Below are 26,511 nucleotides of genomic sequence, written 5' to 3'. Positions count from 1 at the left end.
TACAAGGCGTGGATTTTTTAAAGAATATTTTTTCAAGCCCAATTTAAAAAATATTATTTCACTTTCGATATTTATGTCTTGGACCCACTGTGCCACCACAAGTGTCTGTTTGTTGGTGTTGCTGAGATTCCCCATTCACACCAACGACAACAACAACAACCAGCAGCAGCAACAACACAAACCAAGCACACATTGTTTGTATTAATTTGTCGAACACACAATCATCGATCGATGATCGTTCAATCGCAGCCATAGGCATTTCAGTTCGATGTGGGACGTCTTACAAAACGTTTTGATCTGTTTTTTAACAAAGCGATAAAAACAGGCGGCGGAAAACGAAACTGAAATAAAAATTTACCTTTAACGAAATCGAAGATAATTTAGTGGCGTCGGTAACAGAAATAAAATAAAAATTAAAAGAAGTGAAATATAATAAAAATTAGTAATAAAAAATATTTTATAAAAAGTGATGCCATTGTAAAAAAAAGAAAAAAATATATTTAAATGATATCAAAACAGCAACAAAACATGGCCATACTCGATGAAGAAATAAATTTTGCCCAAAATAAAATGGAAGAATTACCAACCAATTTAAGTTTAGATAAAAGCCATAATTGTGATCGTAGCCCTTCGGAGGGTGGTCCGACAAATTCTTCCCCAAGTGGTGGTGTTGAAAAATCAGAGCAAAATCAAGAAAAAGATCTATCCAATGAAACACGAATTCATTTAAGTTTTAGTGTCGATCGTTTGTTAAATAATAATAAAACGGAACAGCAGCAACAACAGAATAGCCAGCCCAAGTCGCTGACGGAAGCGGATAAATGTTGCGCGGATATGCAAAATGGTTATTCCTGCTGCTCTCTGCCGAATTGTTTAGTAGGCAGCAATCACCCGTCATTACCGTTTGGAGGACATCATCATGGCGAAGAGGATTCGACAATGACGACGCAACCAGGAAATTTTATGGATTTTAAATCGATTGTTCGACCAACACCTATGCGTGCCATGGGAGGCAATAATGGCCCTGAACAAGGTAATTCTTTTCGAAAAAGACTGCAAAAAGTCGTTGAAAGGTTATAATAGATGAAAAAATGATATAACCTTAATTCTGTCATAACGAAGATCGGTCATATTAAACATTTTTCTAATATTTTGCAAAATAAAAATATTCAAAAAAAAAAAGCAATCGGTAGGTCCAGTGATCCCATACTATGAATGATTTCTATTAGTCTATAAGAAAATACGACCATTATAATTTCCCTATAGTTCAAAATCTGCGGCCATATGAGGAAGAAATAATCTTCCTCATATGTACCAATTGGGATATCCTATCGTCGGAACTGCAGACTTCATCAAGACTTAAAAAGATTTACAATAGCCAGTGGATCCGCTTATCAGCATATCTGCTCTTGGGTAAATCATCAATTTTTGAGCTTATTAGACCAACTTTTTTACTTAGAGTAATGTGTTCCTCACCTCCTTCCTACCCGACCCTCTCTCCCTCAGGCATTCCAGACATAAGTTCCAACGATTGTTAAGTCATGAGAATGAGTTTTTACCTTTAGCGTAGGTTCATGAATCGATCTAGCCCTATACTATGTTTGGCAGATCATATACGTCATATACATCAAACACGTAGGCCTCGCCTAAATGCTTAGGAGATGAGTGTTATTGCCATCTTATCAAGTTGGACTTTATCGTGGTCTACTTCGTCGTGTCGCAGAACTACAGAAGCCTCATACGCGATTAACTCAATTCCTACACAATACCATTTTCGCAAACTATCTGCGGAGTCTGAGTCTGCTGAGTATATTCCACTTTTCCTAACCTCTGTATTAACTAGCCAAGTAAAACCATTAGCAGTATTTTGGGATCACACAATTCGTTCTCGCTTTTTTGGTGTCAGCAGAGTCGAATTTGAATCCCGATCGATCAACCACTCGTAATCGGCATTCAATCAGCATAGATATTCAACCACTAATTCGACAGCGTCTCCAAGTTCCGAAATACTCTACATCTGTCTTGCCTTTTCGTCATTCTTTCCCCGTAAGAAGCTAAACTCTATCGATTTCGCCCTGGTGTCACCTTACTAAGCAAAAATACCGGTACATAAGGCGATATGAACTTGAATCTGCTTAGCTTCTCAATTGTTTGTTGAAACATCTAACAGGGAACGATAAGTGACTACTGGAACTCTAGATATAGACGGAATCGACTATATCTTACATAGAATCATGGCATAATTTTATATTGCAAAATTGGCGCCCAGCGTGGGACAAAGAAATGTGATATGGACATTGTCGGAATTGATTGCAGTTCTACGTAAACACAGTGACATTATCGACAGGTCTCTGATGAAGCTGAATCGTTGAACTGTTTGTTGAACAATCATTAGCAAACCTCTAATAGGGAACGATAAGGGGCTACTGGATACCTCGATGTAGACGAAATCGACAATACCTTACTAAGAATCATGTCATAATTGTATATTTAGAAAATGGCGCCCAAAATGGGGCAGAGAGTTACGATATGCACATTGAGGGAACTGATTACAGTTCTACGTATCCACAGTAACATTATCGACAGGTCTATGAATAAAACAGAGTCTGAGCCGTCAACTGTTTGTTGGACTATCATTATCCATTACAAATAGAAAAATGGCGCCCAACTTGGGGCAAATAGCTACGATATGCACATTGACAGTACTGATTCGATAATGACATCGAGAGATATCTGTTGATTTTGAGCCAGACCCGCCAACTGTTTGTTGACCTATCATTCGAATGCAGTGAATCGAAATGTATGTGCAGGCTTAGCCCCATAAGAGCTGGGCAGGTATTTGGCTAAACCTCATTTACTCTATTTTAAATCGGATTTAGATGCAGTGGCATTGCGTAGTCACTCCATATAAATCTTAAGATCCTTAACAATGTTATGTCATAATTGTACATTACACAATGAGGCGCCCACTGCGGGCGAGATATATACAATATGCACTTTTATGACCTATTTCCATTTAAATAAAAACACCTGACGGTGAGCCATATTACTGATAATCCTGGTTATGCATTGCGGAAATGGCGCCCAACATATGACAGAAAATTACAAGTTATGATTTTTCCAATTACTTGGGGTCGTGTATATTGCCCAACTAGTAGACTTTTACAATTCTTCCATTTTTAGAAATTCTATCCGTAAAAGACCATCTAAAACCATCTATAGAAAATCAATTTGATGTTTATAGAATTTATAAGATTTCTTAATCTTATGTTGGTTTTTTATGTGTGAATTTTATATTTATGTTCTCTCTTTGGTTAAAATTGGCGCCCAACTGGGGCACAGAGAAGTACTATTGGCTCTTCTATGGCTTTTAAATCAAAAACAGTACAACAAGTCATTTTTTGACAGTTCTGATGACACATTATCTAAATGACGCCCAACATGTGACCCAAAACTACGAATTTTTATTTTCCAATTACATGGGTCAAAAGATTGCTGTGTTTTGACCGATTAGTTTTTCCGAAGTTTTTCCATTATTAGAAGACCTGTTGAAGTTTTGGAAATCATTTGAAAATATTCCATGAATATAATTACTGTATTCTGTCTCAAGAGGATTTCTTACTCTTGGGACAGAAGACAGTAATTTTATTCATGGAATATCTTCAAATGATTTCCGATTTATAAAAAGCCTATTGAATGTTTTTGAATTTTAGGATTTTATTTAAGAAGTACTCTAGTAAAGATGGCGACGAACATGAGGCAGATATGAAAGTAGTGTCCAATATGGGACAGAGAAATACAATTTGTGCTTATTTGACCTATTTGTTTTTATGTCTTCCAAATATTACGACCAATAATTATATTGATTATCCTAATTATACATTATGAAAATGGCGCCCAATATGTGGCCAAATTCTTCAGGAAATCCTCTATTATTAGAAGACCTTTTGAAGTTTCGTATGTGAAATGCCTATCATGGCTTCTATTGAAAGAAGGCCCCTGTAGTATGGGAAATCCGTCTAAGGATACTTTATTTGTTTACCCCCAACTTTGTGGCTAATGTATATGTATATACACTTTGATATGGCAAAAAATAGTAAAAATTTGGTTTGACACCCCATGTTTCTTTCACACATTTTTGGAGTCGATTTACAAATGCCCGTCCATCTGTCGGGCTGGTGCGCACGATATCTCTCGAAGGGAGTAACCACTTTCATCCAAACTTTGCGCATAGTAATGTTTCTTCCAAACTTAGTTTATGTTCGATGTTGGGGAATATCGGTCCACTCAGTAATTCCCCCAAAAATGGACGGCAGACCTTTTGAAAAGTTCATATATATTAAGGGTCATCTGAAAGTTATCTATATATGGATGACTTTCCTTTAAAAAAATATTATATATATTATGTTCTATGCATCATACATCTAAGGTAATATATCTGGATGGATTATAAATTCTACCCATCGAATATCTCTAAACCTCTTCCTTTTGAAAGTAAATTTTTTAAGTTTCTCCATGTGAGACCTATTCAATACCTTACACATATGGAAGACCCTTTTTGTCTCTACAAATTCCCAAATTTTAATTTTCAAATCCCAATATCGAACTCTTTACCACAATGTGTTCCAATAAAAATAAAACATGTTAATTATTTAATAAAAAATAATATTAATAGCAATAATAATTGTTATGTTTTATTTGTGCTCATTAGTGGGCTTCTTTACTGGTAATGTTGTTGTTGGTGCTGCTGTTGCTCTTATTTGTTCGAATACAGGAAATTGCCAACAAATGTTTGATAACATTCCAATGGAGGCAATAAAAAGATTGTTTATTTTCACAAGTGGTGAAAACTTCTCCACCACTGGATATTCATTTCGGCCGACCAGAGAAAATTCAAACCACAACAGCAGTAGCAACAACAACAACAATAGCAACAATTAGCACTCATTCAAATTTCAACGAAACCAATAAAGATCCCTAGTGGACTGATGTCTTAATAAGAAATTAAGAATGATATTCTATTGATTATTTATGAAAACAACAAAAACGATGCAGAACAATGTAAACAATTGCAGTTGGTGGGGAGGCAGGAAGAGAGGAGGGGAAGGGAGATGAACGATGCCACACACATGCAACCCACCTAGAAGAAAATGCAACAAACTTGGCAAGCCGAACAAAATTAACCAAGCTACCCATCTCCAAGTGATTGGTAGTCAAATTAGGTTTTTGCTCCCCTCTCCAAATTTCATTTAAAATCCGAAAAATGTTCTTTGATGTCCGCACAGCAGGAAGACATTTATTTGAATTTTTGTTGTACATTCTTGTTTTTTCTTATTGGTTCAGTCATTCCTTTTTGTTTTCTTCGAGTGTATAGATTTTTTGTTGTTACCATTTGATGCAAAAAAAACAATAACCATTTGTTGGGCATTGTTGGCCCCTGATTTGAAGTTGATCAGTTTTCCAGGCAGCCAGCCGCATTTGACTATTTCTGCAATACCAAAATTTTTCACACAATATGGTCACAGATGATGCTGATGAAGCGGAGGCTACTCACATTCTCCTTATGTCTCTCTCATGTTTACATTGAATTTTCCGATTATGTGTTCAATACTTTTCTGAATAATTATCCAATGCATCGATTTACCGAACCACCAACCAACCGATCAGTTTGATAAAATATCATTATGGATCCACCTTGCTCGATCTGTTGGCTGGCTACCTCATCGCTCTCTGCATGTGCACAAATAAAGATGAAAGAATTTTATATTCTGATCGCAAATCGATTCGAAATTAAGTGTTTTGCATTGTTTATCGACTGACGAAGACAATTTGCATACCCACATTTTGTTTTTTTGTGGCTGGAACATTTATTACAAAACCAGCTGCATCGCCTGGCATGGTTTCTCTTCATAAAATACGAAAATATATAAAAATATTCAATATTTATTTTTTTTTTTTTGAGTTTCAAGGAATTTTTAATATTCAATATTCTAAGGAGAAGCACACTTTAAGAAATTTTAAAAATATTTTTAGGTTCTTCCACAAGGCGTGGATTTTTTAAAAATTATTTTTAGGCTCCAACACAAGGCGTGTATTTTTTATACCCTTCACCACACTGTGGTATTGTGTCTTTGTGCATATGTTTGTAACAGGCAAAAGGAAACGAGATAGACACATGGTTCTTTTTGAGAATATGCATAGAATCACTTTCTGAGTCGATTTATGCATGTCCGTCCATCTGTCTGTCTATCCATGTTAAATTGTAAACAAAGTACAGGTCGCATTTATGATCCGAATTGGATAAAATTTGGCACAGGTCACTTATTTGGCCCAAGGACGAACCCTATTGAAATTAGGAAAAATCGGTTCAGATTTAGATATAGCTCCCATATATATTTACGCCCGATTTAATGTAAACGGTCCCTATATATCATTCGATTTGCACGAAATTTGGCACAGCGTAATGAATTAGGTCTAGAATGATGTGTGTTAAGTTTGCTGAAAATCGGTTCAGATTTATATATAGCTCCCATATATATTTTCGTCCGATTTAATGTAAATGGTCCATCAAAGTCCCTATATATATTTCGATTTGCACGAAATTTGGCACAGCGTAATGAATTAGGTCTAGAATGATGTGTGTTAAGTTTGCTGAAAATCGGTTCAGATTTAAATATAGCTCCCATATATATTTTAGTCCGATTTAATGTAAATGGTCCACCAAAGTCCCTATATATCATTCGATTTGCACGAAATTTGGCACAGCATAATGATTTAGGTCTAGAATGATGTGTGTTAAGTTTCCTGAAAATCGGTTCAGATTTAGATATAGCTCCCATATATATTTTAGTCCGATTTAATGTAAATGGTGCATCAAAGTCCCTATAAATCTGTCGATTTGCACGAAATTTTTCACAGCGTAATGAATTAAGTCTAGAATGATGTGTGTTAAGTTTGCTGAAAATCGGTTCAGATTTATATATAGCTCCCATATATATTTTCGTCCGATTTAATGTAAATTGTGCACCAAAGTCACTTAATATCTTTCGATTTGAACGAAATTTGGCACAGCGCACTGAATCGAGTCTAGAATAATGTATGTTAAGTTTCCTGAAAATCGGTTCAGATTTAGATTTAGCTCCCACCTATATGTTCGTCCGATTTTATGTAAATGGTGTACCATAGTCTCTATATATCATCCGATTAGCACGAAATTTAGCATAGCGTAATGAATTAGGTCTAAAATGATGTGTGTTCAGTTTCCTGAAAATCGTTCCAAATTTAGATATATCTCCCATATATATTTTCGTCCAATTGTACACAGCATTGACACACAATTTTTCACAACGTTTAGAAGTTAGTATAACCAAGAAATTAGATATAAATTCTGCACAATATTCTCCAGGTGGGTCCGATTGGCACAAAAATTTTAATTTTGTTGAAATCTGTTCAGATTTAGATATAACTCCTAGATATAGTTTCGTCCGATTTTAAGTAAAAGGTGTACAAAAGACCCAAAGTTAGGCCGTATGCTACAAAATTTTGCACAACGCACTGAAATTAATATTGCCTAACTTTTGCCAAGTTTCGTAGAAATCGATTCCGATTTATATATAGCTCCCATATATAGTTTCGTCCGATTTTAGTTAAATTTTAGCATGTGGAAGTTGTTGTTGAAATCAGTTCAATTTTGGATAGGGCTACCATATATATTTTCTCCCGATTTTAAGTAAATGATGCACCAAGAACTCAAAACCTTTGACAATTTTCAATGAAATCGGTTTAGATTACGATATAGTTTTTTATAAATATTTTCGTCCGATTTTAAGTAAATGGTATACCAAACTCCTCATGTTTATCAGATATTTATTCAAATAATCAACGGGTGTCCGATTGACATTTGCTTTAAATTTATTTACATAATTTTGTCCCACTGTAAGAAGTAACTCTATATCAGACCAAATGAAAAATTTAGTATAGGTTGCAGAATGACATGTTTATGGATCCAATTTCATTTTACTGGTCCTTCAAAAATTCGACGTCTGTTAGGATTCATCTTTTGGATATACCCAAAGTGGTGAATGGTATCATATAGTCGGCCCCGTCCGAATTTACTGCTTTCCTTACTGGTTTTTAAATTTTTCTAGGCTCCACCACAAGGCGTGGATTTTCTATAAAAAAATAGAGACTCCCTTTTATAAAAATATGAAATTATCCCCATATTCCCTCATTCATTTCGTTTAGCATTGCTTCATTCCTATCATCACCGACGATATTTTCCGCACACATTCTCACATACACCCCTATTGTTGGCCTGGTCTTAATGAGCCTCATTAAACAATCAATGCTACAAGTGGTACACCCGATGAGAGTGTTTCGAGTATTTTATTTGAAATATGTTGTATGTGTACAAAATATTTGAAATTTTTATGTAGCCTTCGTGGCGGTCCCGTAACCCACCCGCCAGCACACCTCCAACTGTGGCCAATATTATTTGGCCAACAAATAGTCTAGTATGTGTGTGTGTGCGTCAAGAAGAAGGTATGCAACAAAGTCCGTTCTGAATCAGATTCCTCTCTGTTTTATTTAACAAAGACATAGAGAAAAGTTTTGCTGTTCGTTCAATTTCCCCCCGAAAAAAATAAATAGTGAAAAAGCGTGTTGAACGTAATAAATATTTGTTCAATATTGATTTATAAACATAAATATTTGTTGTTATTGAGGTGGGGGTTGGTTGGTGGTGGTGCTTATTCCACAATGAAGACCCTGGGTGTAGAAATGTTTTGTTATTTTTCAATAAATTTTCTTATCATTTTATTAGAGCAAATGATGATGATGATTGCTTATTAAAATGAAAACAAAAATAATAATGGGGAAAGAAAAATCAAATATTTTAATAAGCAGATTTTTTAAGGTATCACCTGGCCTCTTACGAGCTGCCAAACATTACCGAAAGCCTGAACTTTGGTATCTGAAGTCCTTAGGATCTATAGACCACGAGGACTTCATGATTTCAGTCTCTTACGAACTGCCACACTTTACCGAAAGCCTGTACCACTTCGGGATCTCAAGTCCTTAGGACTTTAAGGCTCAAGACTTCATGATTTCTGTATTATATTTGACTTCTAATGGAAAAGTTCTCCCCTCACCTCGACTGATATAAATAACCCTTCCTCGTAATTGACATCAGTGGCTTAATTGGGTTCAAAATACTCCAGATCACGCATGACATATTCATAATGGGTGATTTCAATTATTTCACACCCAGATGTCAATAAGCAACCGCTGAATATTTGTCACGATCTGAGGCCCTGTTAAATTTCCAATGAACCCTACTGGAGAAAGGTCAAAGGGTTCGAGTTCGATTTATTCTTTTCTAAATATTTTATAAATGTATGTTTGTTTGTACATCATGCTAATTGAGTCTTTACAAACTAATTGCCTCTATGTGTAGGTTTGTGTGTGTGTTTGTTTGTCTATTTGTTGTTAACATTATCGACATCATCATCATTGCCGGCTCATTACCGTTAACAATTCTATTAACGAGGCTCTAGGTGTTCATGTAGCAATTTGTAACATACGCACACACACCAAACATGTATGTATACACACAACTACCACTACACCACAATCATTTGTGTAAACATTATCTTGTCAATTGACATCCACACCCACTTAGAAATTCGTAGCTGCTACCACCCGGTCTGCCCATATTCCGTCGGTCGTTCGGTTGGTGGGTCGTTCAGTAGTGTGTTGTTGTTACATCTTGTTCTTCCTGGCACAACAGCAGTGGCTCTTGTCCCGGCATTACTTCACACCCACTAACGATATACCTCTTGTTGTCTTCGGATATTTAAAAACTCATCTTTGGATTCGATGGCATCCAAGGAGAGAAGCATACCACCATGACGAACATATATTTGTGGAGTGTTTTGTGTACATCATCATTGTTGGAGCATTAAATCCATTGAGGCTTGACGGGTAGGCAGGGTGGGATTGGGAAAAATGTAAATATGTATGGAGGTGCACTTAATTAGCATCATCATTGAGAAGTGACAAATTGCATTGAAGAGGTTGGAGGCTTCGTAGGTGAGCTAAAGGAAGTCGAGAATAGGGTAAACTGTATAGACCAACTGAAACGAACCTCTATAGAGGTTCTATGGACGAGCTAAAGTAGTCTCTGTATACGAGCTGAAGGCAGTCTGTATAGACGAGCAAATGGGAGTCTCTAAGAGGAGGTGAAATGATTCATATAGACGTGTTGAAGGGAAGGGAACATACGCCTTGAGGGGACTAGAAAAAATATTTAAAAAAATACAAGCCTTGTTGGTACCTGAAAAATATTTCTAAACCAGTGAGCGGAGCAGTATAGTCGGACGGGGTCGACCCTATCATACCCTACACAACTACCACGAAAATCGAACTTTCTGCGGTTCTATATTCTTAGCCTGGTCAATATTTCGCGATATTTGCACCCTCTTGACCGACTCGAGGTCAACAAATATTATTAATATTCAGTACAGCCCTTCTAATTATTTGTCCAGATTCCCCCTTCACCGTGGGTTGTTTTGGGATGTTCGGCTTTCAACTGTGGCCTATAGACCGACTCGAAAAAAAACACAAAAAATTAAGTTTTCGGTCCACTTCATCCCAATATTATTATCTGATCATCACCGAAAATTATAGGCGTTGTCCTTGACCATACCTGGATCCTCATAGAACATTTCAAAGCGATTAGAGCTATATTTCGGTCCTCTAGTGTGGCAATGGGTTACTAAATAATATCTGAATACGTAAGCACCTGTAAATATTTAAGTGTAGCTCCGACATCCGAGTACATACGACAATATAAGTGGTATCAATTTAAAGGCCAACCACTTCTCTTGGATATACTATAAACATCTCGGGTCTATGATCTTCAGGGGTAAATATATACGCTATAGAATAGAAATTTTGTCATTTTTCACACAAAAGTCAGTGTCCATTTGACCCGCTAAATATTGGTCGATCTTCATCAAAACAGGCATGCTTATACTTTGGCCCGATCCCCTTCTCCATGTAAAAATTTGCGATGTTTGGTCCATAATTGCGGCCTCTGGAGCAACCAGAAAAACCGACAAAAATTAAGTATTTGGTCCAATACGTACGTCCATCCCCTAAATAGTAACCGATCTTTACCAAAAACAATAGGGATCTTCATTGGGCCGAACCCAAATGTTTTGGAGGCACAAACAGCAGTGGGTTCTGGAAGAGCATAGGCAGCATAAAGAAAATGATGGAGGGAAAATAAATTTGAGAAAATTCTCATGTAAAACTATTGTATTAGAATCCCCCTAATGTTGGGCGCCGTTTCGTCCTGAAGTGATTTTATTACATTAAATGGTATTCTATACAAACGAATACTATGTAAAGCCTTTGCATTGGCTAATTTACAAACTTTAAAATACTGTTGGGCGCCATTCAATAATTTCAACAAGAATTTTGATTGAGATTTTTTCTTAAGGTGACATGTTTGGTAATATCTGACTATCGGGTTCCCAATATTTAGATTTGTTTTTTTTTAAGACCTACAAAAAATGTGGGATCTTCATTGGGCCGAACCCATCCTACATGCGAAATTTCGTGAAGATTGGTCCAAACTATGACCTGTATTGTGTTTACTAATAATAATGGACAGACGGACGGACACACATGTCTAAATCGACTCAGCTAGTCGATATTTGACGATTGGTATACTTAATGGTGGGTCTGGGACCAATATTTCGGCGTTACAAACTCTTGGGACTGCACAAAGCTATAATACCCTGACAACATAGTTGTGTAGGGTATAAATATAAGATTTGAAAATGTTTTGTATTCTAAAGAATTGAGGTCAAAACACATGTCATGACTTATCCCATCTAATGATGTTCCCCTTGCGTTTTTCGCGCCTAATATATTTTTCAATTTCTATTTCCCAATCAAAAAATCGTGTTCTACTTCTTATAAAAATTATTTTCATTTTTATTTCATTCCACTCATTTTTTATTAGTTATACATAACCAAACAATATTAATAATTGTTGCTCATTTTTATCGTTCGCCTTATTAGCAATAATTATTATTTTTATTTAAACAAATAAAACTAAATAAATAAATCGAAATAAAAATTCTAAAGAAATAATCTTATTGAAAAATGGTGTGGAAATTAGGGTGTTTATGAAAAATGTGAGTGGATTGGTTTTTTTTTGCTATGCCTCATCATCATTATTGGCATGAAATTGAAATCGTAAATTGAAAAAATTATCGAGGGTCGAAGAAGAGCCCCCCTACCAGTTATTCTAATTAGGGCGATAATATTTTAATTAGATTAGGATGTTAATGTTTTTTCTGCGTTCGTTGGTATTGTTGAAATCATGCGTCATAACAAATATTAATTATAAAACAACAAATTTTGATATAATTTAAATATGTTAATAAAAAGAAAGGAAAAGTAAGAAATGTTCGGTGGGAACTTAGGTCATTGAACAGGATCTACTTCAATTCCGAAAAAATCAGCGACGTCTATTCTGTACATTTATAAACACAAATGGTCTTAACAACGAACTCCAGGGACACAATATCAAACAAAGTGATTTTCGAAAAATCTATAGTAAACCAGTGAGCGGAGCAGTATAGTCGGACGGGACCGACCATTTGATACCCTACACAACTTCGACGAAAATCTATCTTTCTGCGGATTTTTATTCCGAGCCTGTGTAATATTTCTGATATTTGCACTCTCTTGATTGAGTAGAGGTCAACAGCACCTCTTCCTTACACTGACATATTTTTCGAATATTCAGTACAGCCCTTCTAATTGGCCAGATTCCCTTCACCGTGGGTTGTGTTGTGATGTTCGGCTTTCAATTGTGGCCTATAGATCGACTCGAAAAAAACAACAAATTAAGTTTTCGATCCACTTCATCCCAATATTATTATCTGATCATCACCGACAATTATAGGCGTTGTCCTTGACCATACGTGGATTTTGATGGAAAATTTCAAAGCGATCAGCGCTATATTTCCGCTCTTCAGTGTAGTAATGTGTTACTAAATATAATACGTAAGCACCTGTAACTATGTAAGTGTATCTCCAACATCCGAGTACATACGACAATATAATTGGTATCAATTTAAAGGCCAACCACTCCTCTTGGATATGATATTCTCGGGACTATGACTACCTTCAGGGGCAAATATATATGCCATAGAATACACATTTTGTAATTTTTCACACAAAAGTCAGGGTCCTTTTGACCCGCTAAATATTGACCAATCTTTATCAAATCAGGCATGCTTATTCTTTAGCCCGATCCCGTTCTCCATGCTACTCCATCCTACTTTTTTGAATATTGGTCCATAACTGTGGCCTGTATCGTGTTTACTAATTATAATGGACAGACGGATGGACGGACACACATGTCTTGATCGACTCAGCTAGTCGAGATATGACGATCGGTATACTTAAAGGTGGATCTTGGACCAATATTTCGCGGCGTTACAAACTCTTGGGACTGCACAAAGCTATAATACCCTGACAAAATAGTTGTATAGGGTATAAAAATATGCAATATAACACTTCCGACTCTTATGAGTATATCATCACATAAAATTTACATGCACTACCTACAAACTTGTTCTATTCGTACTCTTTTTATGAGTCAATCTTAACTGCGGATTCTCGGTTTATACCACATTACTACAGCTATATTATATTAGGAGTTATTATTGCTCAACATCAAATGGCGCCCTACGTGAAACAAGAATTCTTATTTGATTGCCTTTAACTTTCAACATGTGGGGTTCTCCAAATATAATTACCCACATTAATATCTACCATAATCATTAAAAGTCGCATGGCAGTAGATCGTCTCCCTACTACGATTTAAATATTCTTTTTTATAATTTCCTTTGTTTTATTTTTTGTTATGCTGCTATTTTGTGCGGTGTTGAAAGTTACTTGTTTAAGGCTTTATTCGAAATCTTATTATTGTTGTTTTATTCAACAATTTACTGTAGCTCTTGGTGTTGTTGTAAAAGATGTACCCGTTGGTTGTCTGCCTTTGTTTGTTTGTTCTTTTGAGTGTCTAAATGACGATGGACGTATTGGTTGGTTGGCCATTGATTGATTAGATCGCATCACACATCATAAAATTGGCAACAAATCGAAGGCAAACATTTTGGAGGCACACACATGGTACAAAAAAAAAACAAACATCAGTGGGTTTTAAGAGAGCATAGGTGGACATATGGGTAAATAAATAAGGGAAATTAGTCTCAGAATTTATCTTGTTTAATACCTTTATATACTTTCTCATAAAAAATATTGCAAAAGAATCCTCCAAATGTTGGGTGCCATTTCACTAATTTGTTATAACGGAACGAATGTATTCAAATATAAAAAATTTGCAATTATCTGTACAATTTGTATACGAATTTAATTTACTGAAAAATACTGTTGGGCGCCATTTACCTAAATCTACATAAATTGAATAAGAATTTTTTGGGAATTGCATTTTTTGAAATATTTTGTAATATCAGACTTTTGGGTACCATATGCAGCCTGTTTTTGTTACGGACCATAAATTTGTGTGTCTCACCTGTAGATCTATTTATCTGAGATATTACAATTGAGACTCGATATTAATCAGAATTAGATTATGATTTTTTGTAAAGTGAAAATACATATATCCTATATTGGATGCCTTAATATTTGGTTTCAACATATTTCACAACTCTATTTCGAATACTATTCATTAGCCTCCGAAGATATATTTGGAACATACTAAGTAGTTTAAAGCGTACACAAATATCCGTCTCCATTTGCACCTAAGCCCTGCTTATTCGAAAATTTGTATACCCTACACAGCTATGTTGTCAGGGTATTATAGCTTTGTGCAGCCCCAAGAGTTTGTAACGTCGCGAAATATTGATCCTAGACCCACCTTTGTCCATTATATTTTGTAAACACAGTTTTGAACCAATCTTCACGAAATATTGCATGTAGGACGGGTTCTGCCCAATAAAGACCCCTATTGTTTTTGGTAAAGATCGGTTAATATTTAGTTGATGAAATGGACCAAATATTAAATTTTAGTCCGTTTTTCTGGTCTCTCCAGAGGCCCGAAATTATGGCCCAAACATTGCGAATTTTTACATGGAGAAGGGGATCGGGCCAAAGAATAAGCATGCCTGCATTGATAAAGATTGGTCAATATTTAGAGGGTCAAATGGACCCTGTTTTTTGTGTGAAAATGACAAAATTTGTATTCTATAGCATATATACTTACCCCTGAAGAACATATACCCGAGATAGTATATCCAAGAGAAGGTTGACCATTAAATTGATACCAATTATATTTTCGTATGTACTAGGATGTGGGAGATACACTTAAATATTTACAGGTTCTTACGTATTCTGATATTATTTAGTAACCAATTACCACATTAGATGGCGGAAATATAGCGCCGATCGGTTTGAAATTTTCCATGAGGATCCAGCTTTGGTCAAGAACAACGCCTATAATTTTCGGTGATGATCAAATAATAATATAGGGATGAACTGGGCCGAAAACTCAATTAGTTGTGTTTTTTCGAGTCGGAATTGAAAGCTGAAAATCACAATACAACCCACGGTGAAGGGAATCTGGACAATTATTTAGAAGGGCTGTACTGAAGATTAGTAATATTTGTTGGCATCTAGTCGGTCAAGAGGGTGCAAATGTCGCGAAATATTGCACAAGCTCAGAATGTTGTACCACAGAAAGTTACATTTTCGTGGAAGTTGTGTAGGGTATCATATGGTCGGCCCCGTTCAACTATACTGCTCCGCTCACTGGTTAATACTAAATACGTTACATTTAACTATGAAATGGTTTCAGAATCCATCAGTGATTATGCCGACATATTTTGTCAGAGGATTCAAGATAAAGTCTAGTTGAGTTCAGAATTTGACCATTTTTTACTACAAAACTAATACTGCAATTATTTTACAAAATTTCTAAATTGGGCGCCATTTTTGTACCTATATATATGTATATTTTGTCACGCAGACAATTTTGTATCTTCGCATATGGTTTGTTCCTGGGACATGTTTATTTTCGCTTGATTTGGGAATTAGGGTTCCAAAATAATGTATTGAGACTAAGCTACCCCACATTGGGCGCCATTTCCACTGATTTCACGTATATAATATATGAATATATGTTTTGCTAATATTTTTATGTTTTTTATCTAACCTTGCCGTTGGTCTCGTAGGCATGTATTTTTTGTGTCGGAATAATCAATTTAGACCTTTATAGAATGTGGTTTATTTGGGTATATTCCAAAACATAGGTTATTGTACCCATCAAAAATCTTAAATCACGCTTAGGGCAAGCAAAATACCTAAAAAACGCGGGACCTTTATTGATTTATTATGTACCTTTTCTGGGAAGAAGTTTTATACCCGTATTTACGTCCAATTATGGCTGATCTGTCTCATGTTGTGCGCCATAGTATCTGAGTCCAAGCTTGGCGATTTTCATGTTTCAGAAATAGTAATAAAATATTTCAGTGAAGTTGGGCGCTACTTTTTTCCAAGTTGGGTGCTACTTTTTTATATAAGCATGTTGGGCGCCATTTGTAATATACATTCAAATTCTCTACACAATTATAGTATCAGGGTTAAAATGGGATTATTTTCTTGTTTCACATCATTTTCTTGGAGAACATCATATTGGGGCCATGTCAATGTCTTGACCAACATTGAAAATTTGCTGCCGGGAGGACATTAAAATCCTAAGATATTATCGACATATTTTAAATATTTTTCGTTTAAAATTGTTTCTCGATTATTCTGTAAAGGAAAGCAAAATGTTTTCTATTTAATGTGTCTATGAGGTGCTATGAATATTGGGAAATATATAGAAATAATATTTTAAAATACCTTAAGGACTTTTGTGATTCCTCTCTACCACAAATATCATAATTCAATTATTTCTGACTTGTCCGAAGTTAGGCGCTACTTTTTAATGATTTCTCTTGAAAATATGTTTGTGGTTTTGAAAGTCCAAATGGCCTAGCCTATTCAACTGGATTTATAAAATAATCATCATTTAAATTTGTGACTAAACTGACTCATAATTTGGCAATAATTTCTCTATGAAGTCCTGTCATTATAAATCCATTTCTGCTGGGCCTAAAACAATTTTGGCATACATCGAATTCCATACCTTAACATCTGCTATAATTTCCTCAGCGAGTGTAAATATTTCCAATAACATGACACACACGCACACATTTCATTCTTTTCTTCACTGTCGAATGCCACTTGACGTGATTGGATCAACAAAATATTTCTCTCGCAATGGGAACTCCACCTCCTTTTGACTAAACACACAAATACACATACAAAACAAACATTATCTTGGCAATATCAAACACATGTATCATCACCAAACAAACATACATATGTATGAACGTACACATGATTGAAGCATGTCTTCAAGATCTTTTGATTGTTATACAAATTTTTATGATGTTTCATTTTTGTGTTCTTGTCTTGTTTTGCTTCTTTTGTTATGTCTAAAAGTAGGGCCAGCACCACTTAAAGACCCAAAGATTAATGGGTGTTAAATTGTGAATAAAAAAAATCGTTTAATTAATTGATTTGTTAATCGTTACGATTTTTGTGGACGATTTGTTTACCCCATTGTTCATGTTCATTGAAATTGACTGGTTGTTGTTTCTTATTAGCGGGACTGTTAAACGATGTTTAAACAGACACATAAACGATGTTTTAAATTGTTTGCTAAACAAATTTTGTATAATCGTGTTGTTAAGGTGATAATTAATTAGATGTTGACCCGACGGAATTACTTCGATTTTTTGAGACAAAATAAAAGTCCTCGTGATGAACGAAATCATACAGATTATCGAATATAGTGGATCTGTTGAGATATTTGGTCAGAGCAACCGAAAGCAAGATTATTGATTGACAATTTTTTGCTACAAAAAATTTGTAATAAAACAATTATTTATGAGGACTTCCATGTTGGGCGCCATTTTTATATCCAAGCATATGGTTTGTTTCTGAGATATGCTTGTTTTCGCCTGTCTAGCGAATAAGTTTTCTAAAATTATCCTCAGTACAATTGCTAACAAAAAATAGAAGTAATACAATTATTTAATAGGACTTCCACGTTGGGCGCCACTTTTATATATAAGCATATCTTTTGTTCCTAATATGAATTCGACCTCTATTGAACAATTTTAACATGAAGATCTTGAGAAGTCGAAATATAAAATTAGCCACTTCGATTGATAAATATAGCTGGGGCCTTTAATGTGGTGGACATGACAAAATATGGACCTTTATTGAACAATTTTAGCGCGAAGGCCTGGAGAGTCCGAAATATTAAATTTACCACTTCGAACTAGAGCGACTATGTCGAAGTGTAGATCTAACTTGACTAAATTGGAATTTCTGCCAGAAGTCTGAGAAATTTCTAAAAATGGAACGGGACCTTTATAAAAAAAATATGTGGACCTATAATGAAAAAAATTAGCAAAGAAAGTATTTTATCCCAAAATAAAAAAATTAAACACTTCGATTGACAAAAAAGACACAATGCCGAATTGTGGACTTCAAATTCTAAAAATGGAAGGGGATCTTTATATGGATATTTATACAAATAGTCAAAACCAGATGGCGCAACTAGGGAGACTATGACGAAGTGTAGACAATTTTCTATCTGAGAAAATTATGAAAATGATACGGGAAATTTATATGGTGTGTTAAAACAAAATATGGACATATATTAAAAAAAATGTTCGCAACACGGTTTTTATCCTCAAGAATCCAAAATATAAAATTTTCCTCTTTAGTTAAAAAATGGGATATGCAAATAGCCAAAATCAGAGGGCGCACCCAGAAAGACTGAGTCATCTGAGAAAATTCTTAAAATGAAAGGGGACTTTTATATGGTAATATGGACCTATATTGAAAAATGTTAGCATGAAGGTCTTTTATCCCCGTGGAAATTCAAAATATCATATTTACCACTTTGAGAAATGTAGCTGGAATCAGCAAATAGCCAAAACTAGAGGGCGCACCCAGAGAGACTATGTAATCTGAAAAAATTCTAATGGAGTTTAAACAATTTAGTTGCAATCTGCAAATAACCAAAACTAGAGGGCGCAGCTGGAGAGACTACGACGAAGTGAAGACAATTTTCTGATTCAGAAAGTTCTGAAAATTGTGCCGAATCTTTATATGGGGGGTTAAGACTAAATATAGAAGGTGTTTCATCATCATGGGGATGCGAAATATAAAATTTACCTCTTTGGTTAAAAACCAATCCAAAGGGCGAAGATTCTAAAAATGGAACGGGACCTTTATATGGGTAATATTACAAAATATGGGCCACTATTAAAAACTTTTTGCAAGAAGGTATTTTATCGTCATGAGATTCTTAAATAAAAAAATATATTGGATCTAAATTGACACTATTCTTTCAGGAGAAATTGTATCGTCAAGGAGATATGGACCTATATTGAAAAAACTAGCAAAGAATACATTCTTATCCCCATGAGTATGCGAAATAAAATAATTAACCAAATAGAAAATGTAATTAGCTGGGATCTTCAAATAGCCAAAACAAGAGGTCGCAATCAGAGACTGTGTCAAAGTGTGAATTTAAATCGACCATTTCTGGGAGTAGAAAATTCCCGCCATCTGTAAAAATTCTGCAAATTAAATGGCACCTTTAACAGGACAAATATTGACCTTTATTGAAAAACGTTAACATGTCTTTTAATCCCATCCAAAATATAACATTTGAAAAATTTCATGGCACCTTCAAATAGTCAAAGCAAGAGGGCGCTGTATCTCTACTATGAGGACGATTATTTGTCTGAAAAAATAGAACAAGGTATATGACAAAATATGACATGAAAAATGTTGGCATGAAGACCTTTTTTCCCCCCTGAGAATCAAAAATATTAAATTTACCACTTCGTTTGAAAATGGTTAGCTTGTACCTTCGAATAGCCACAAGCAGAGGGCGCACCCATAAAGATTATATCGAATATGGACAATTTTCTGCCAAGAGGATTTTAGCTTCAAATAACCAATACAAGAGAACGCACCCATGAAGATTATGTCGAAGTATTGACAATTTTCTGCCATGAGGATTTTTGATTCTGAAAAAAAAAAAATTTCTGAAGCATTAAAAACATATGAAACAACTGCAGTATTATGGGGATTCATGGGATAACAAGGAAATACAAAGCTAAAATGTAGCATTCTTTGAAAAATTACTCAGAATTCAAGGCTTAAAATTCCGGCTGTCTTGAAGTTTCCGAAACATGAAATTTACCACTTCGATTGAAAAAATTAGCTGAGACCTTCTAATAGCCAAAACCAGAGGACCCACCCAGAAAAATTATGTCGAAGTGTGGACATTTTTCTGCCAAGAGGATTTTAGCTTCAAATAACCAATACCAGAGGGCGCACCCAAGAAGATTATTTCGAAGTATAGACAATTTTTTGCAATGAGGATTTTAGTTTCTGAGAAAATTCTTCTGCAGTATTATGGGGCTTCATAGGATAACAAGGAAATACAAAGCTAAAATGTATCATTCTCTGAAAAATTACCCAGAATTCAAGACTTAAAATTCCGGCGGTCTTGAAGTTTCTGGCCACATTTACCAAAAGTTTTCACGGAAAAAATTTATCTCTCTCTTTCCGAAATTTAACCTGGCGTTATTCGATACCAAATCATGACATAAAAAATTAATAATTAATAATTTTGTCGCTTCCCACTCTAATAAGCCATAACCTCACATAGGTCACACTCCACCTCCCCCTCCCCTCCTCCAAACTAACATTCCACAATGGTTAACGGGTCATAATTGCCCACCACAAAAATACCAATAAATTGTTAATGACCTCTTTGGTTTGGGGTGGGGGGTAATTTGAAGAAGGAAAAAAATCTTCACCTCGCCACAGGTGCGTGGCATGCTGTGAACACATATTTTTTTACGAAGGGTAGGGGTCCATTGTCTAAAATTATATTAACAAAATGCAACTTCCATTTATGATCCACCAAAAGAAGAAAAAAAAGAGTTGCTGCCGTAGATGGCGTGTGGCGGAAATTTGACTTTCTTTACGATTCTGATAATGATCTTGTCTCGATCGTGGGGTGCGAGGGAGAGAGTGGCTAGCCAATAACTGTGATTTTATTGTTTACAGCAGTTCAGGTCAGTCGTCTCTCTATTTGTGTCTTTGGTAATAGGCTGAGGAATATCGCCACCACCACCAATAATATTTTGTATGTCTGTCTGTGTGTGTTTTGGATCCATGAGTGATTTTCATCAATCGGCTCCACATCAAATCCGTAATCTCCATATGTTGTCTGTCTGCTTGGTTGTGGTTGTTGTTGTAACAAATCGCCTTTGTGGCGCTGAGTTTATCAGTGCCAATGAGGCGCCTCATCTATCAATGATGTGGGGCAGCAACAACAAATGGCTAATGCTGATGATGAGGATGATGGTGGTGGCACTCTTCAGATGAGCTATCTGCTGGAGTTTGACGGTGTTGTTGTTGTTGTTGTCTGTGTGTATTGATTGTTTAACTCATCCAAAAAGAGAGAGATATTAATCAGTTTGTTGTTATTGTTGTTTTTATCGATCGGAACAATTAATTACTCAAGTTAATCGATTTTCTTTGGGAGGCTTTTTTCAATTGCTTCCCCAATGCCCCTTACCCATCACCTTACTGAAGCAATTCCATCAATTTGTGAGGCAAGCATTTAAAGATTAACAATTCAAAAAAATAAATAAATCGCGTCTAGTCCGTTTAGCTAAAAATTAAACATAAACACATCATCCATCTCACCAACCATCCATCGATTCCTCAATGATGCCAAGTGCGGATTGATGATCATGCCATGATTTGATTTGAATGTTTCCCCCTCCCGTTTCGATTTATTTTATGTGTAATAATTTGTTTAAATGGCAATTGGAATTTTAACTAAATTGTGATTAATTACCTTGATCTAAATAATTTTGAAATAATTCTGAAATTTGTTTATGTTTTCGTTGTTGAAATTTCAACATAATTACCATCATGCCAATTAGCGGGATAAATTAGTTGCTAAATGAGCGCATTGTATTTGGAATGATTAGGATTTTTATTATTTTTATGAGAGAATTTATCACAATTGATTGATTAACTAATTTATGTGTAGAAAAGAAAAACAATTTAGAAAATATTTATAGATGAAAATATTTTTAAACAAAAAAATATAAATTGTTGAATTTTCGGATTTTAAAAAATCCACGCCTTTGGTAACACCTTGAAAAATAATCTTTAAAAAATCCACGCCTTTGGTAACCCCTTGAAAAATAATCTTTAAAAAATCCACGCCTTTGGTAACCCCTTGAAAAATAATCTTTAAAAAATCCACGCCTTTGGTAACACCTTGAAAAATAATCTTTAAAAATTCCACGCCCTTCAAAAATAATCTTTAAAAAATCCACGTCTTTGGTAACACCTTGAAAAATAATCTTTAAAAAATCCACGCCTTTGGTAACACCTTGAAAAATAATCTTTAAAAAATCCACGCCTTTGGTAACACCTTGAAAAATAATCTTTAAAAAATCCACGCCTTTGGTAACACCTTGAAAAATAATCTTTAAAAAATCCACGCCTTTGGTAACACCTTGAAAAATAATCTTTAAAAAATCCACGCCTTTGGTAACACCTTGAAAAATAATCTTTAAAAAATCCACGCCTTTGGTAACACCTTGAAAAATAATCTTTAAAAAATCCACGCCTTTGGTAACACCTTGAAAAATAATCTTTAAAAAATCCACGCCTAATTGTAGGCCTTGAAAAATAATCTTTAAAAAATCCACGCCTTTGGTAACACCTTGAAAAATAATCTTTAAAAAATCCACGCCTTTGGTAAGCCATTGAAAGATAATTTTTAAAAAATCCACGCCTAATTGTAGGCCTTGAAAAAATATTCTTTAAAAAATCCACGCCTAATTGTATGCCTTGAAAAAATATTCTTTAAAAAATCCACGCCTAATTGTAGGCCTTGAAAAAATATTCTTTAAAAAATCCACGCCTAATTGTAGGCCTTGAAAAATAATCTTTAAAAAATCCACGCCTAATTGTAGGCCTTGAAAAATAATCTTTAAAAAATCCACGCCTTTGATAACACCTTGAAAAAATATTCTTTAAAAAATCCACGCCTAATTGTAGGCCTTGAAAAAATATTCTTTAAAAAATCCACGCCTAATTGTAGGCCTTGAAAAAATATTCTTTAAAAAATCCACGCCTAATTGTAGGCCTTGAAAAAGAATCTTTAAAAAATCCAGGCCTGATTGTAGGCCTTGAAAAAGAATCTTTAAAAAATCCACGCCTAATTGTAGGCTTTGAAAAATAATGTTTAAAAAATCCACGCCTAATTGTAGGCCTTGAAAAATAATCTTTAAAAAATCCACGCCTAATTGTAGGCCTTGAAAAATAATCTTTAAAAAATCCACGCCTAATTGTAGGCCTTGAAAAATAATGTTTAAAAAATCCACGCCTAATTGTAGGCCTTGAAAATAATGTTTAAAAAATCCACGCCTAATTGTAGGCCTTGAAAATAATGTTTAAAATAAACCACGCCTAATTGTAGGCCTTGAAAAATAATCTTTGAAAAATCCACGCCTAACTGTAGGCCTTAATAATAAAATAATATTTTTTCTTTTTTTATATTTCCAGTTCCCCCCATGACATCATATTCCGCCCTGACATCTGCTGCCCTGATACGCTTGCATCACGCCCATATGCAACAAAAAACGATGGCATCACATCCGCATTTGCCGGGCCAACCAAATTTCGCCTTATCATCCCTCCTCAATCCCATGTGTAATATAAAACCTGTTTCAACAAATCCCCATCCGATAGGTCTGCCAAATTTTCCCAGCACAAATTCCCGATATACAACAAAAGGTGCCATTAGTTTTGATTTACCGGGTATGAGGCCGAATTTAAATTGTATTTCGAATCTACGACATCATTCAATGCCATCTGGTGAGGGTCATATTCATTTCCCTTCGACAAATGTGAATTCTTCGGCGGGTTCTACAGCGGGAAGTAGTGGTAGTATATCGGCTAATAGTAATAACACACAATGCTTCAACATCCATTACAAGTAATGGGAAACGTAAGCGCTCATGGTCCCGAGCGGTGTTTAGTAATCTACAGCGCAAGGGTTTGGAAATTCAATTTCAACAACAGAAATACATTACGAAACCGGACAGACGTAAGCTGGCAGCCAGGCTGAATTTAACTGATGCGCAGGTGAGAAGCAAATTTATTATTCATACTTTTTCCAATAACCTAACACCTTCGTTTTTCTTGTTCTTTCCAGGTCAAAGTCTGGTTCCAAAATCGTCGCATGAAATGGCGTCATACCCGTGAAAATCTCAAAAGTGGCCAAGAGAAACAACCCCAGGCGGCGGGAGATAACAGCTCTTCTGCGGGGAAACCGCCAATGGAAACCTCTTTACCCCCAGGTTATTCTTCAGATTGTTCTTCAAGTTTGGAGCTAAGTGATCCCGAGGAGGATGATGATGAAATTGATGTGGTCGAATGATAGAAGGGCTTCGAATGTGAAGGAGGAGAATAGCTTTAATAAATTATTTATATTTTTTAATTAATAATAATTTTATGAAGATTGTATAAAAAATTAAAATAAAATTATAAAAAACCTTAAGTGAGATTTTGATATTATTTCAAACAATATTTTTAAAAATCCACGCCCTGCTGTAGGCTTTGAACAAATATTTTCAAATATCCACGCCCTGGCTTGTTACAGAACGATTGTTCCATAAGCCGAGCTTTAAAAAGATTTCCAAGCGCGTCGATCTTGTGCGCATCTTCTCCAATTTGAAAGACCACATTCCAAGATGTTGTTTTCTACTTGGTCTTTCCATCTAAGTCGTGGCCTTTCCCTTCTACGGGAACCATCAGTAGACTCGCTTTTATATGCCTTTTAAGTTGGGGTATTCTCATTCATTCGCACAACATGGCCTAGCCACCGTTGTCGCTGCAGCTCAATACGACTGACTATGTCCATGTCCGCATATAAATGGTAAAGCTAGTGGTTCATTCGACGCCGATATTCATCGTCGACGCAGATCGGCCCGTAGATCTTTCGGAGAATTTTTCTTTCAAACACCCCAAGAGCTGCCTACTCTGCTTGCGTAAGTACCCATGCTTCAGATCCATATAACAGCACGGGCAGTATCAGCGTCTTGTAAAGTGCGAGTTTGGTCTGGCGGGAGGTGGCCTTGTTTCTAAACTGCTTACTTAGACCATAGCAACATCTGTTGGCCATCACTATCCTTCTCCGAATTTCAAAACTGATGTCATTCGTTTTGTTTACGGCAGTACCAAGGTATATAAAATCTTTAACTACCTCGAATCTGTAGTTCTCAAGTTCCACAGTTGGTCCGAGTCTACTGGAAGTCTTGCGCGTTGATACCACCAGCTTGGTCTTCTCGCCGTTTACTGCCAGCCCCACTTTGGCAGGCTCCTTCTCACTTTGTTCAAAGGTGGCTGTTACCGCTCTCAGTGTTCGACCCATTATGTCGATGTCATCGGCGTAGGCGAGTAACATGTGTTGTTTGGTGTACAGATTGCCATTTCTGTTCACTTTTGTCTATCGAATGACCTTATCCAGCAGGATGTTAAAAAGATCACACGACAAACTGTCACCTTGCCTGAATCCTCGTTCGGTATTGAAGGGCTCCGATAGGTCCTTTCCGACTTTAACTGCTGACCTTGTGCCAGTTAAAGTTATCCTGCATAGCCGTATTAATTTTGCAGGAATGCCGAACGTAGACATGGCTTTAAACACCTCTGAGCGGATAGTGCTGTTGAATGCGGCTTTATAGTCGACGAATAGGTGATATGTGTCGATGTGTTTTTCGTGGGTCTTTTCCAGGATTTGGCGCAGAGTTAAAATCTGGTCAATTGGTGAATTTGCCAGGTCTGAAGCCGCATTGGTATAGTCCAATAATGTCATGAACCATTGGCTTTAGTCGTTCACACAACACGCTGAATAACACTTTATATGCGATGGGAAGAAGATTGTTGGCACATATCGTCTTGTTTCCTTTTTTGTGCACGGCACACAGGATGCTGAGGTTCCAATCATTGGGCATGCATTCTTTTAGCCAAATTGTACTAATCGGTTCATGGTTCATGCTCCTGGCCTTTAGCATCTTTTATGACCTCATCTTGGCTAGGTGGTATACACTATATACCATCATCTCTTATTTGTTCTGGAGTATCTTCTTCACCGTCACTATTTGAAACCAGAAACTTATAAAAATGCTCCTTCCAGATCCTTAGAACGCTGTCTGTATCTGTCACCAGGTTTCCTTCCTACTCGTTGGCAAAATGTTCGGACTAGACCTCACGTTTTTCTCCTGCTTTTCTCCT

The 26,511-nt window shown here is 35.7% G+C and overlaps 1 protein-coding gene across 1 annotated transcript; it reads left to right on the top strand.

Annotated features, from left to right (window-relative positions):
- Nucleotides 1-528: 528 nt before the first annotated feature.
- Nucleotides 529-24,658, top strand: LOC133325375 (homeobox protein H2.0). Its single transcript, XM_061534146.1, has 4 exons — nt 529-1,033; nt 23,782-24,214; nt 24,258-24,363; nt 24,434-24,658. The coding sequence occupies exons 1-4, from the start codon at nt 529-531 to the stop codon at nt 24,656-24,658; spliced, it is 1,269 nt and encodes a 422-aa protein (XP_061390130.1).
- The last annotated feature ends 1,853 nt before the right edge of the window (nt 24,659-26,511 follow it).

This window comes from Musca vetustissima, unplaced genomic scaffold (genome assembly GCF_032173495.1).
Source record: "Musca vetustissima isolate MV318-11 ecotype Yass unplaced genomic scaffold, APGP_CSIRO_Mvet_v1 utg1286, whole genome shotgun sequence".
In the NCBI taxonomy this organism is placed as follows: domain Eukaryota; kingdom Metazoa; phylum Arthropoda; class Insecta; order Diptera; family Muscidae; genus Musca; species Musca vetustissima.
This window is presented reverse-complemented; position numbering and strand designations above follow the sequence as displayed.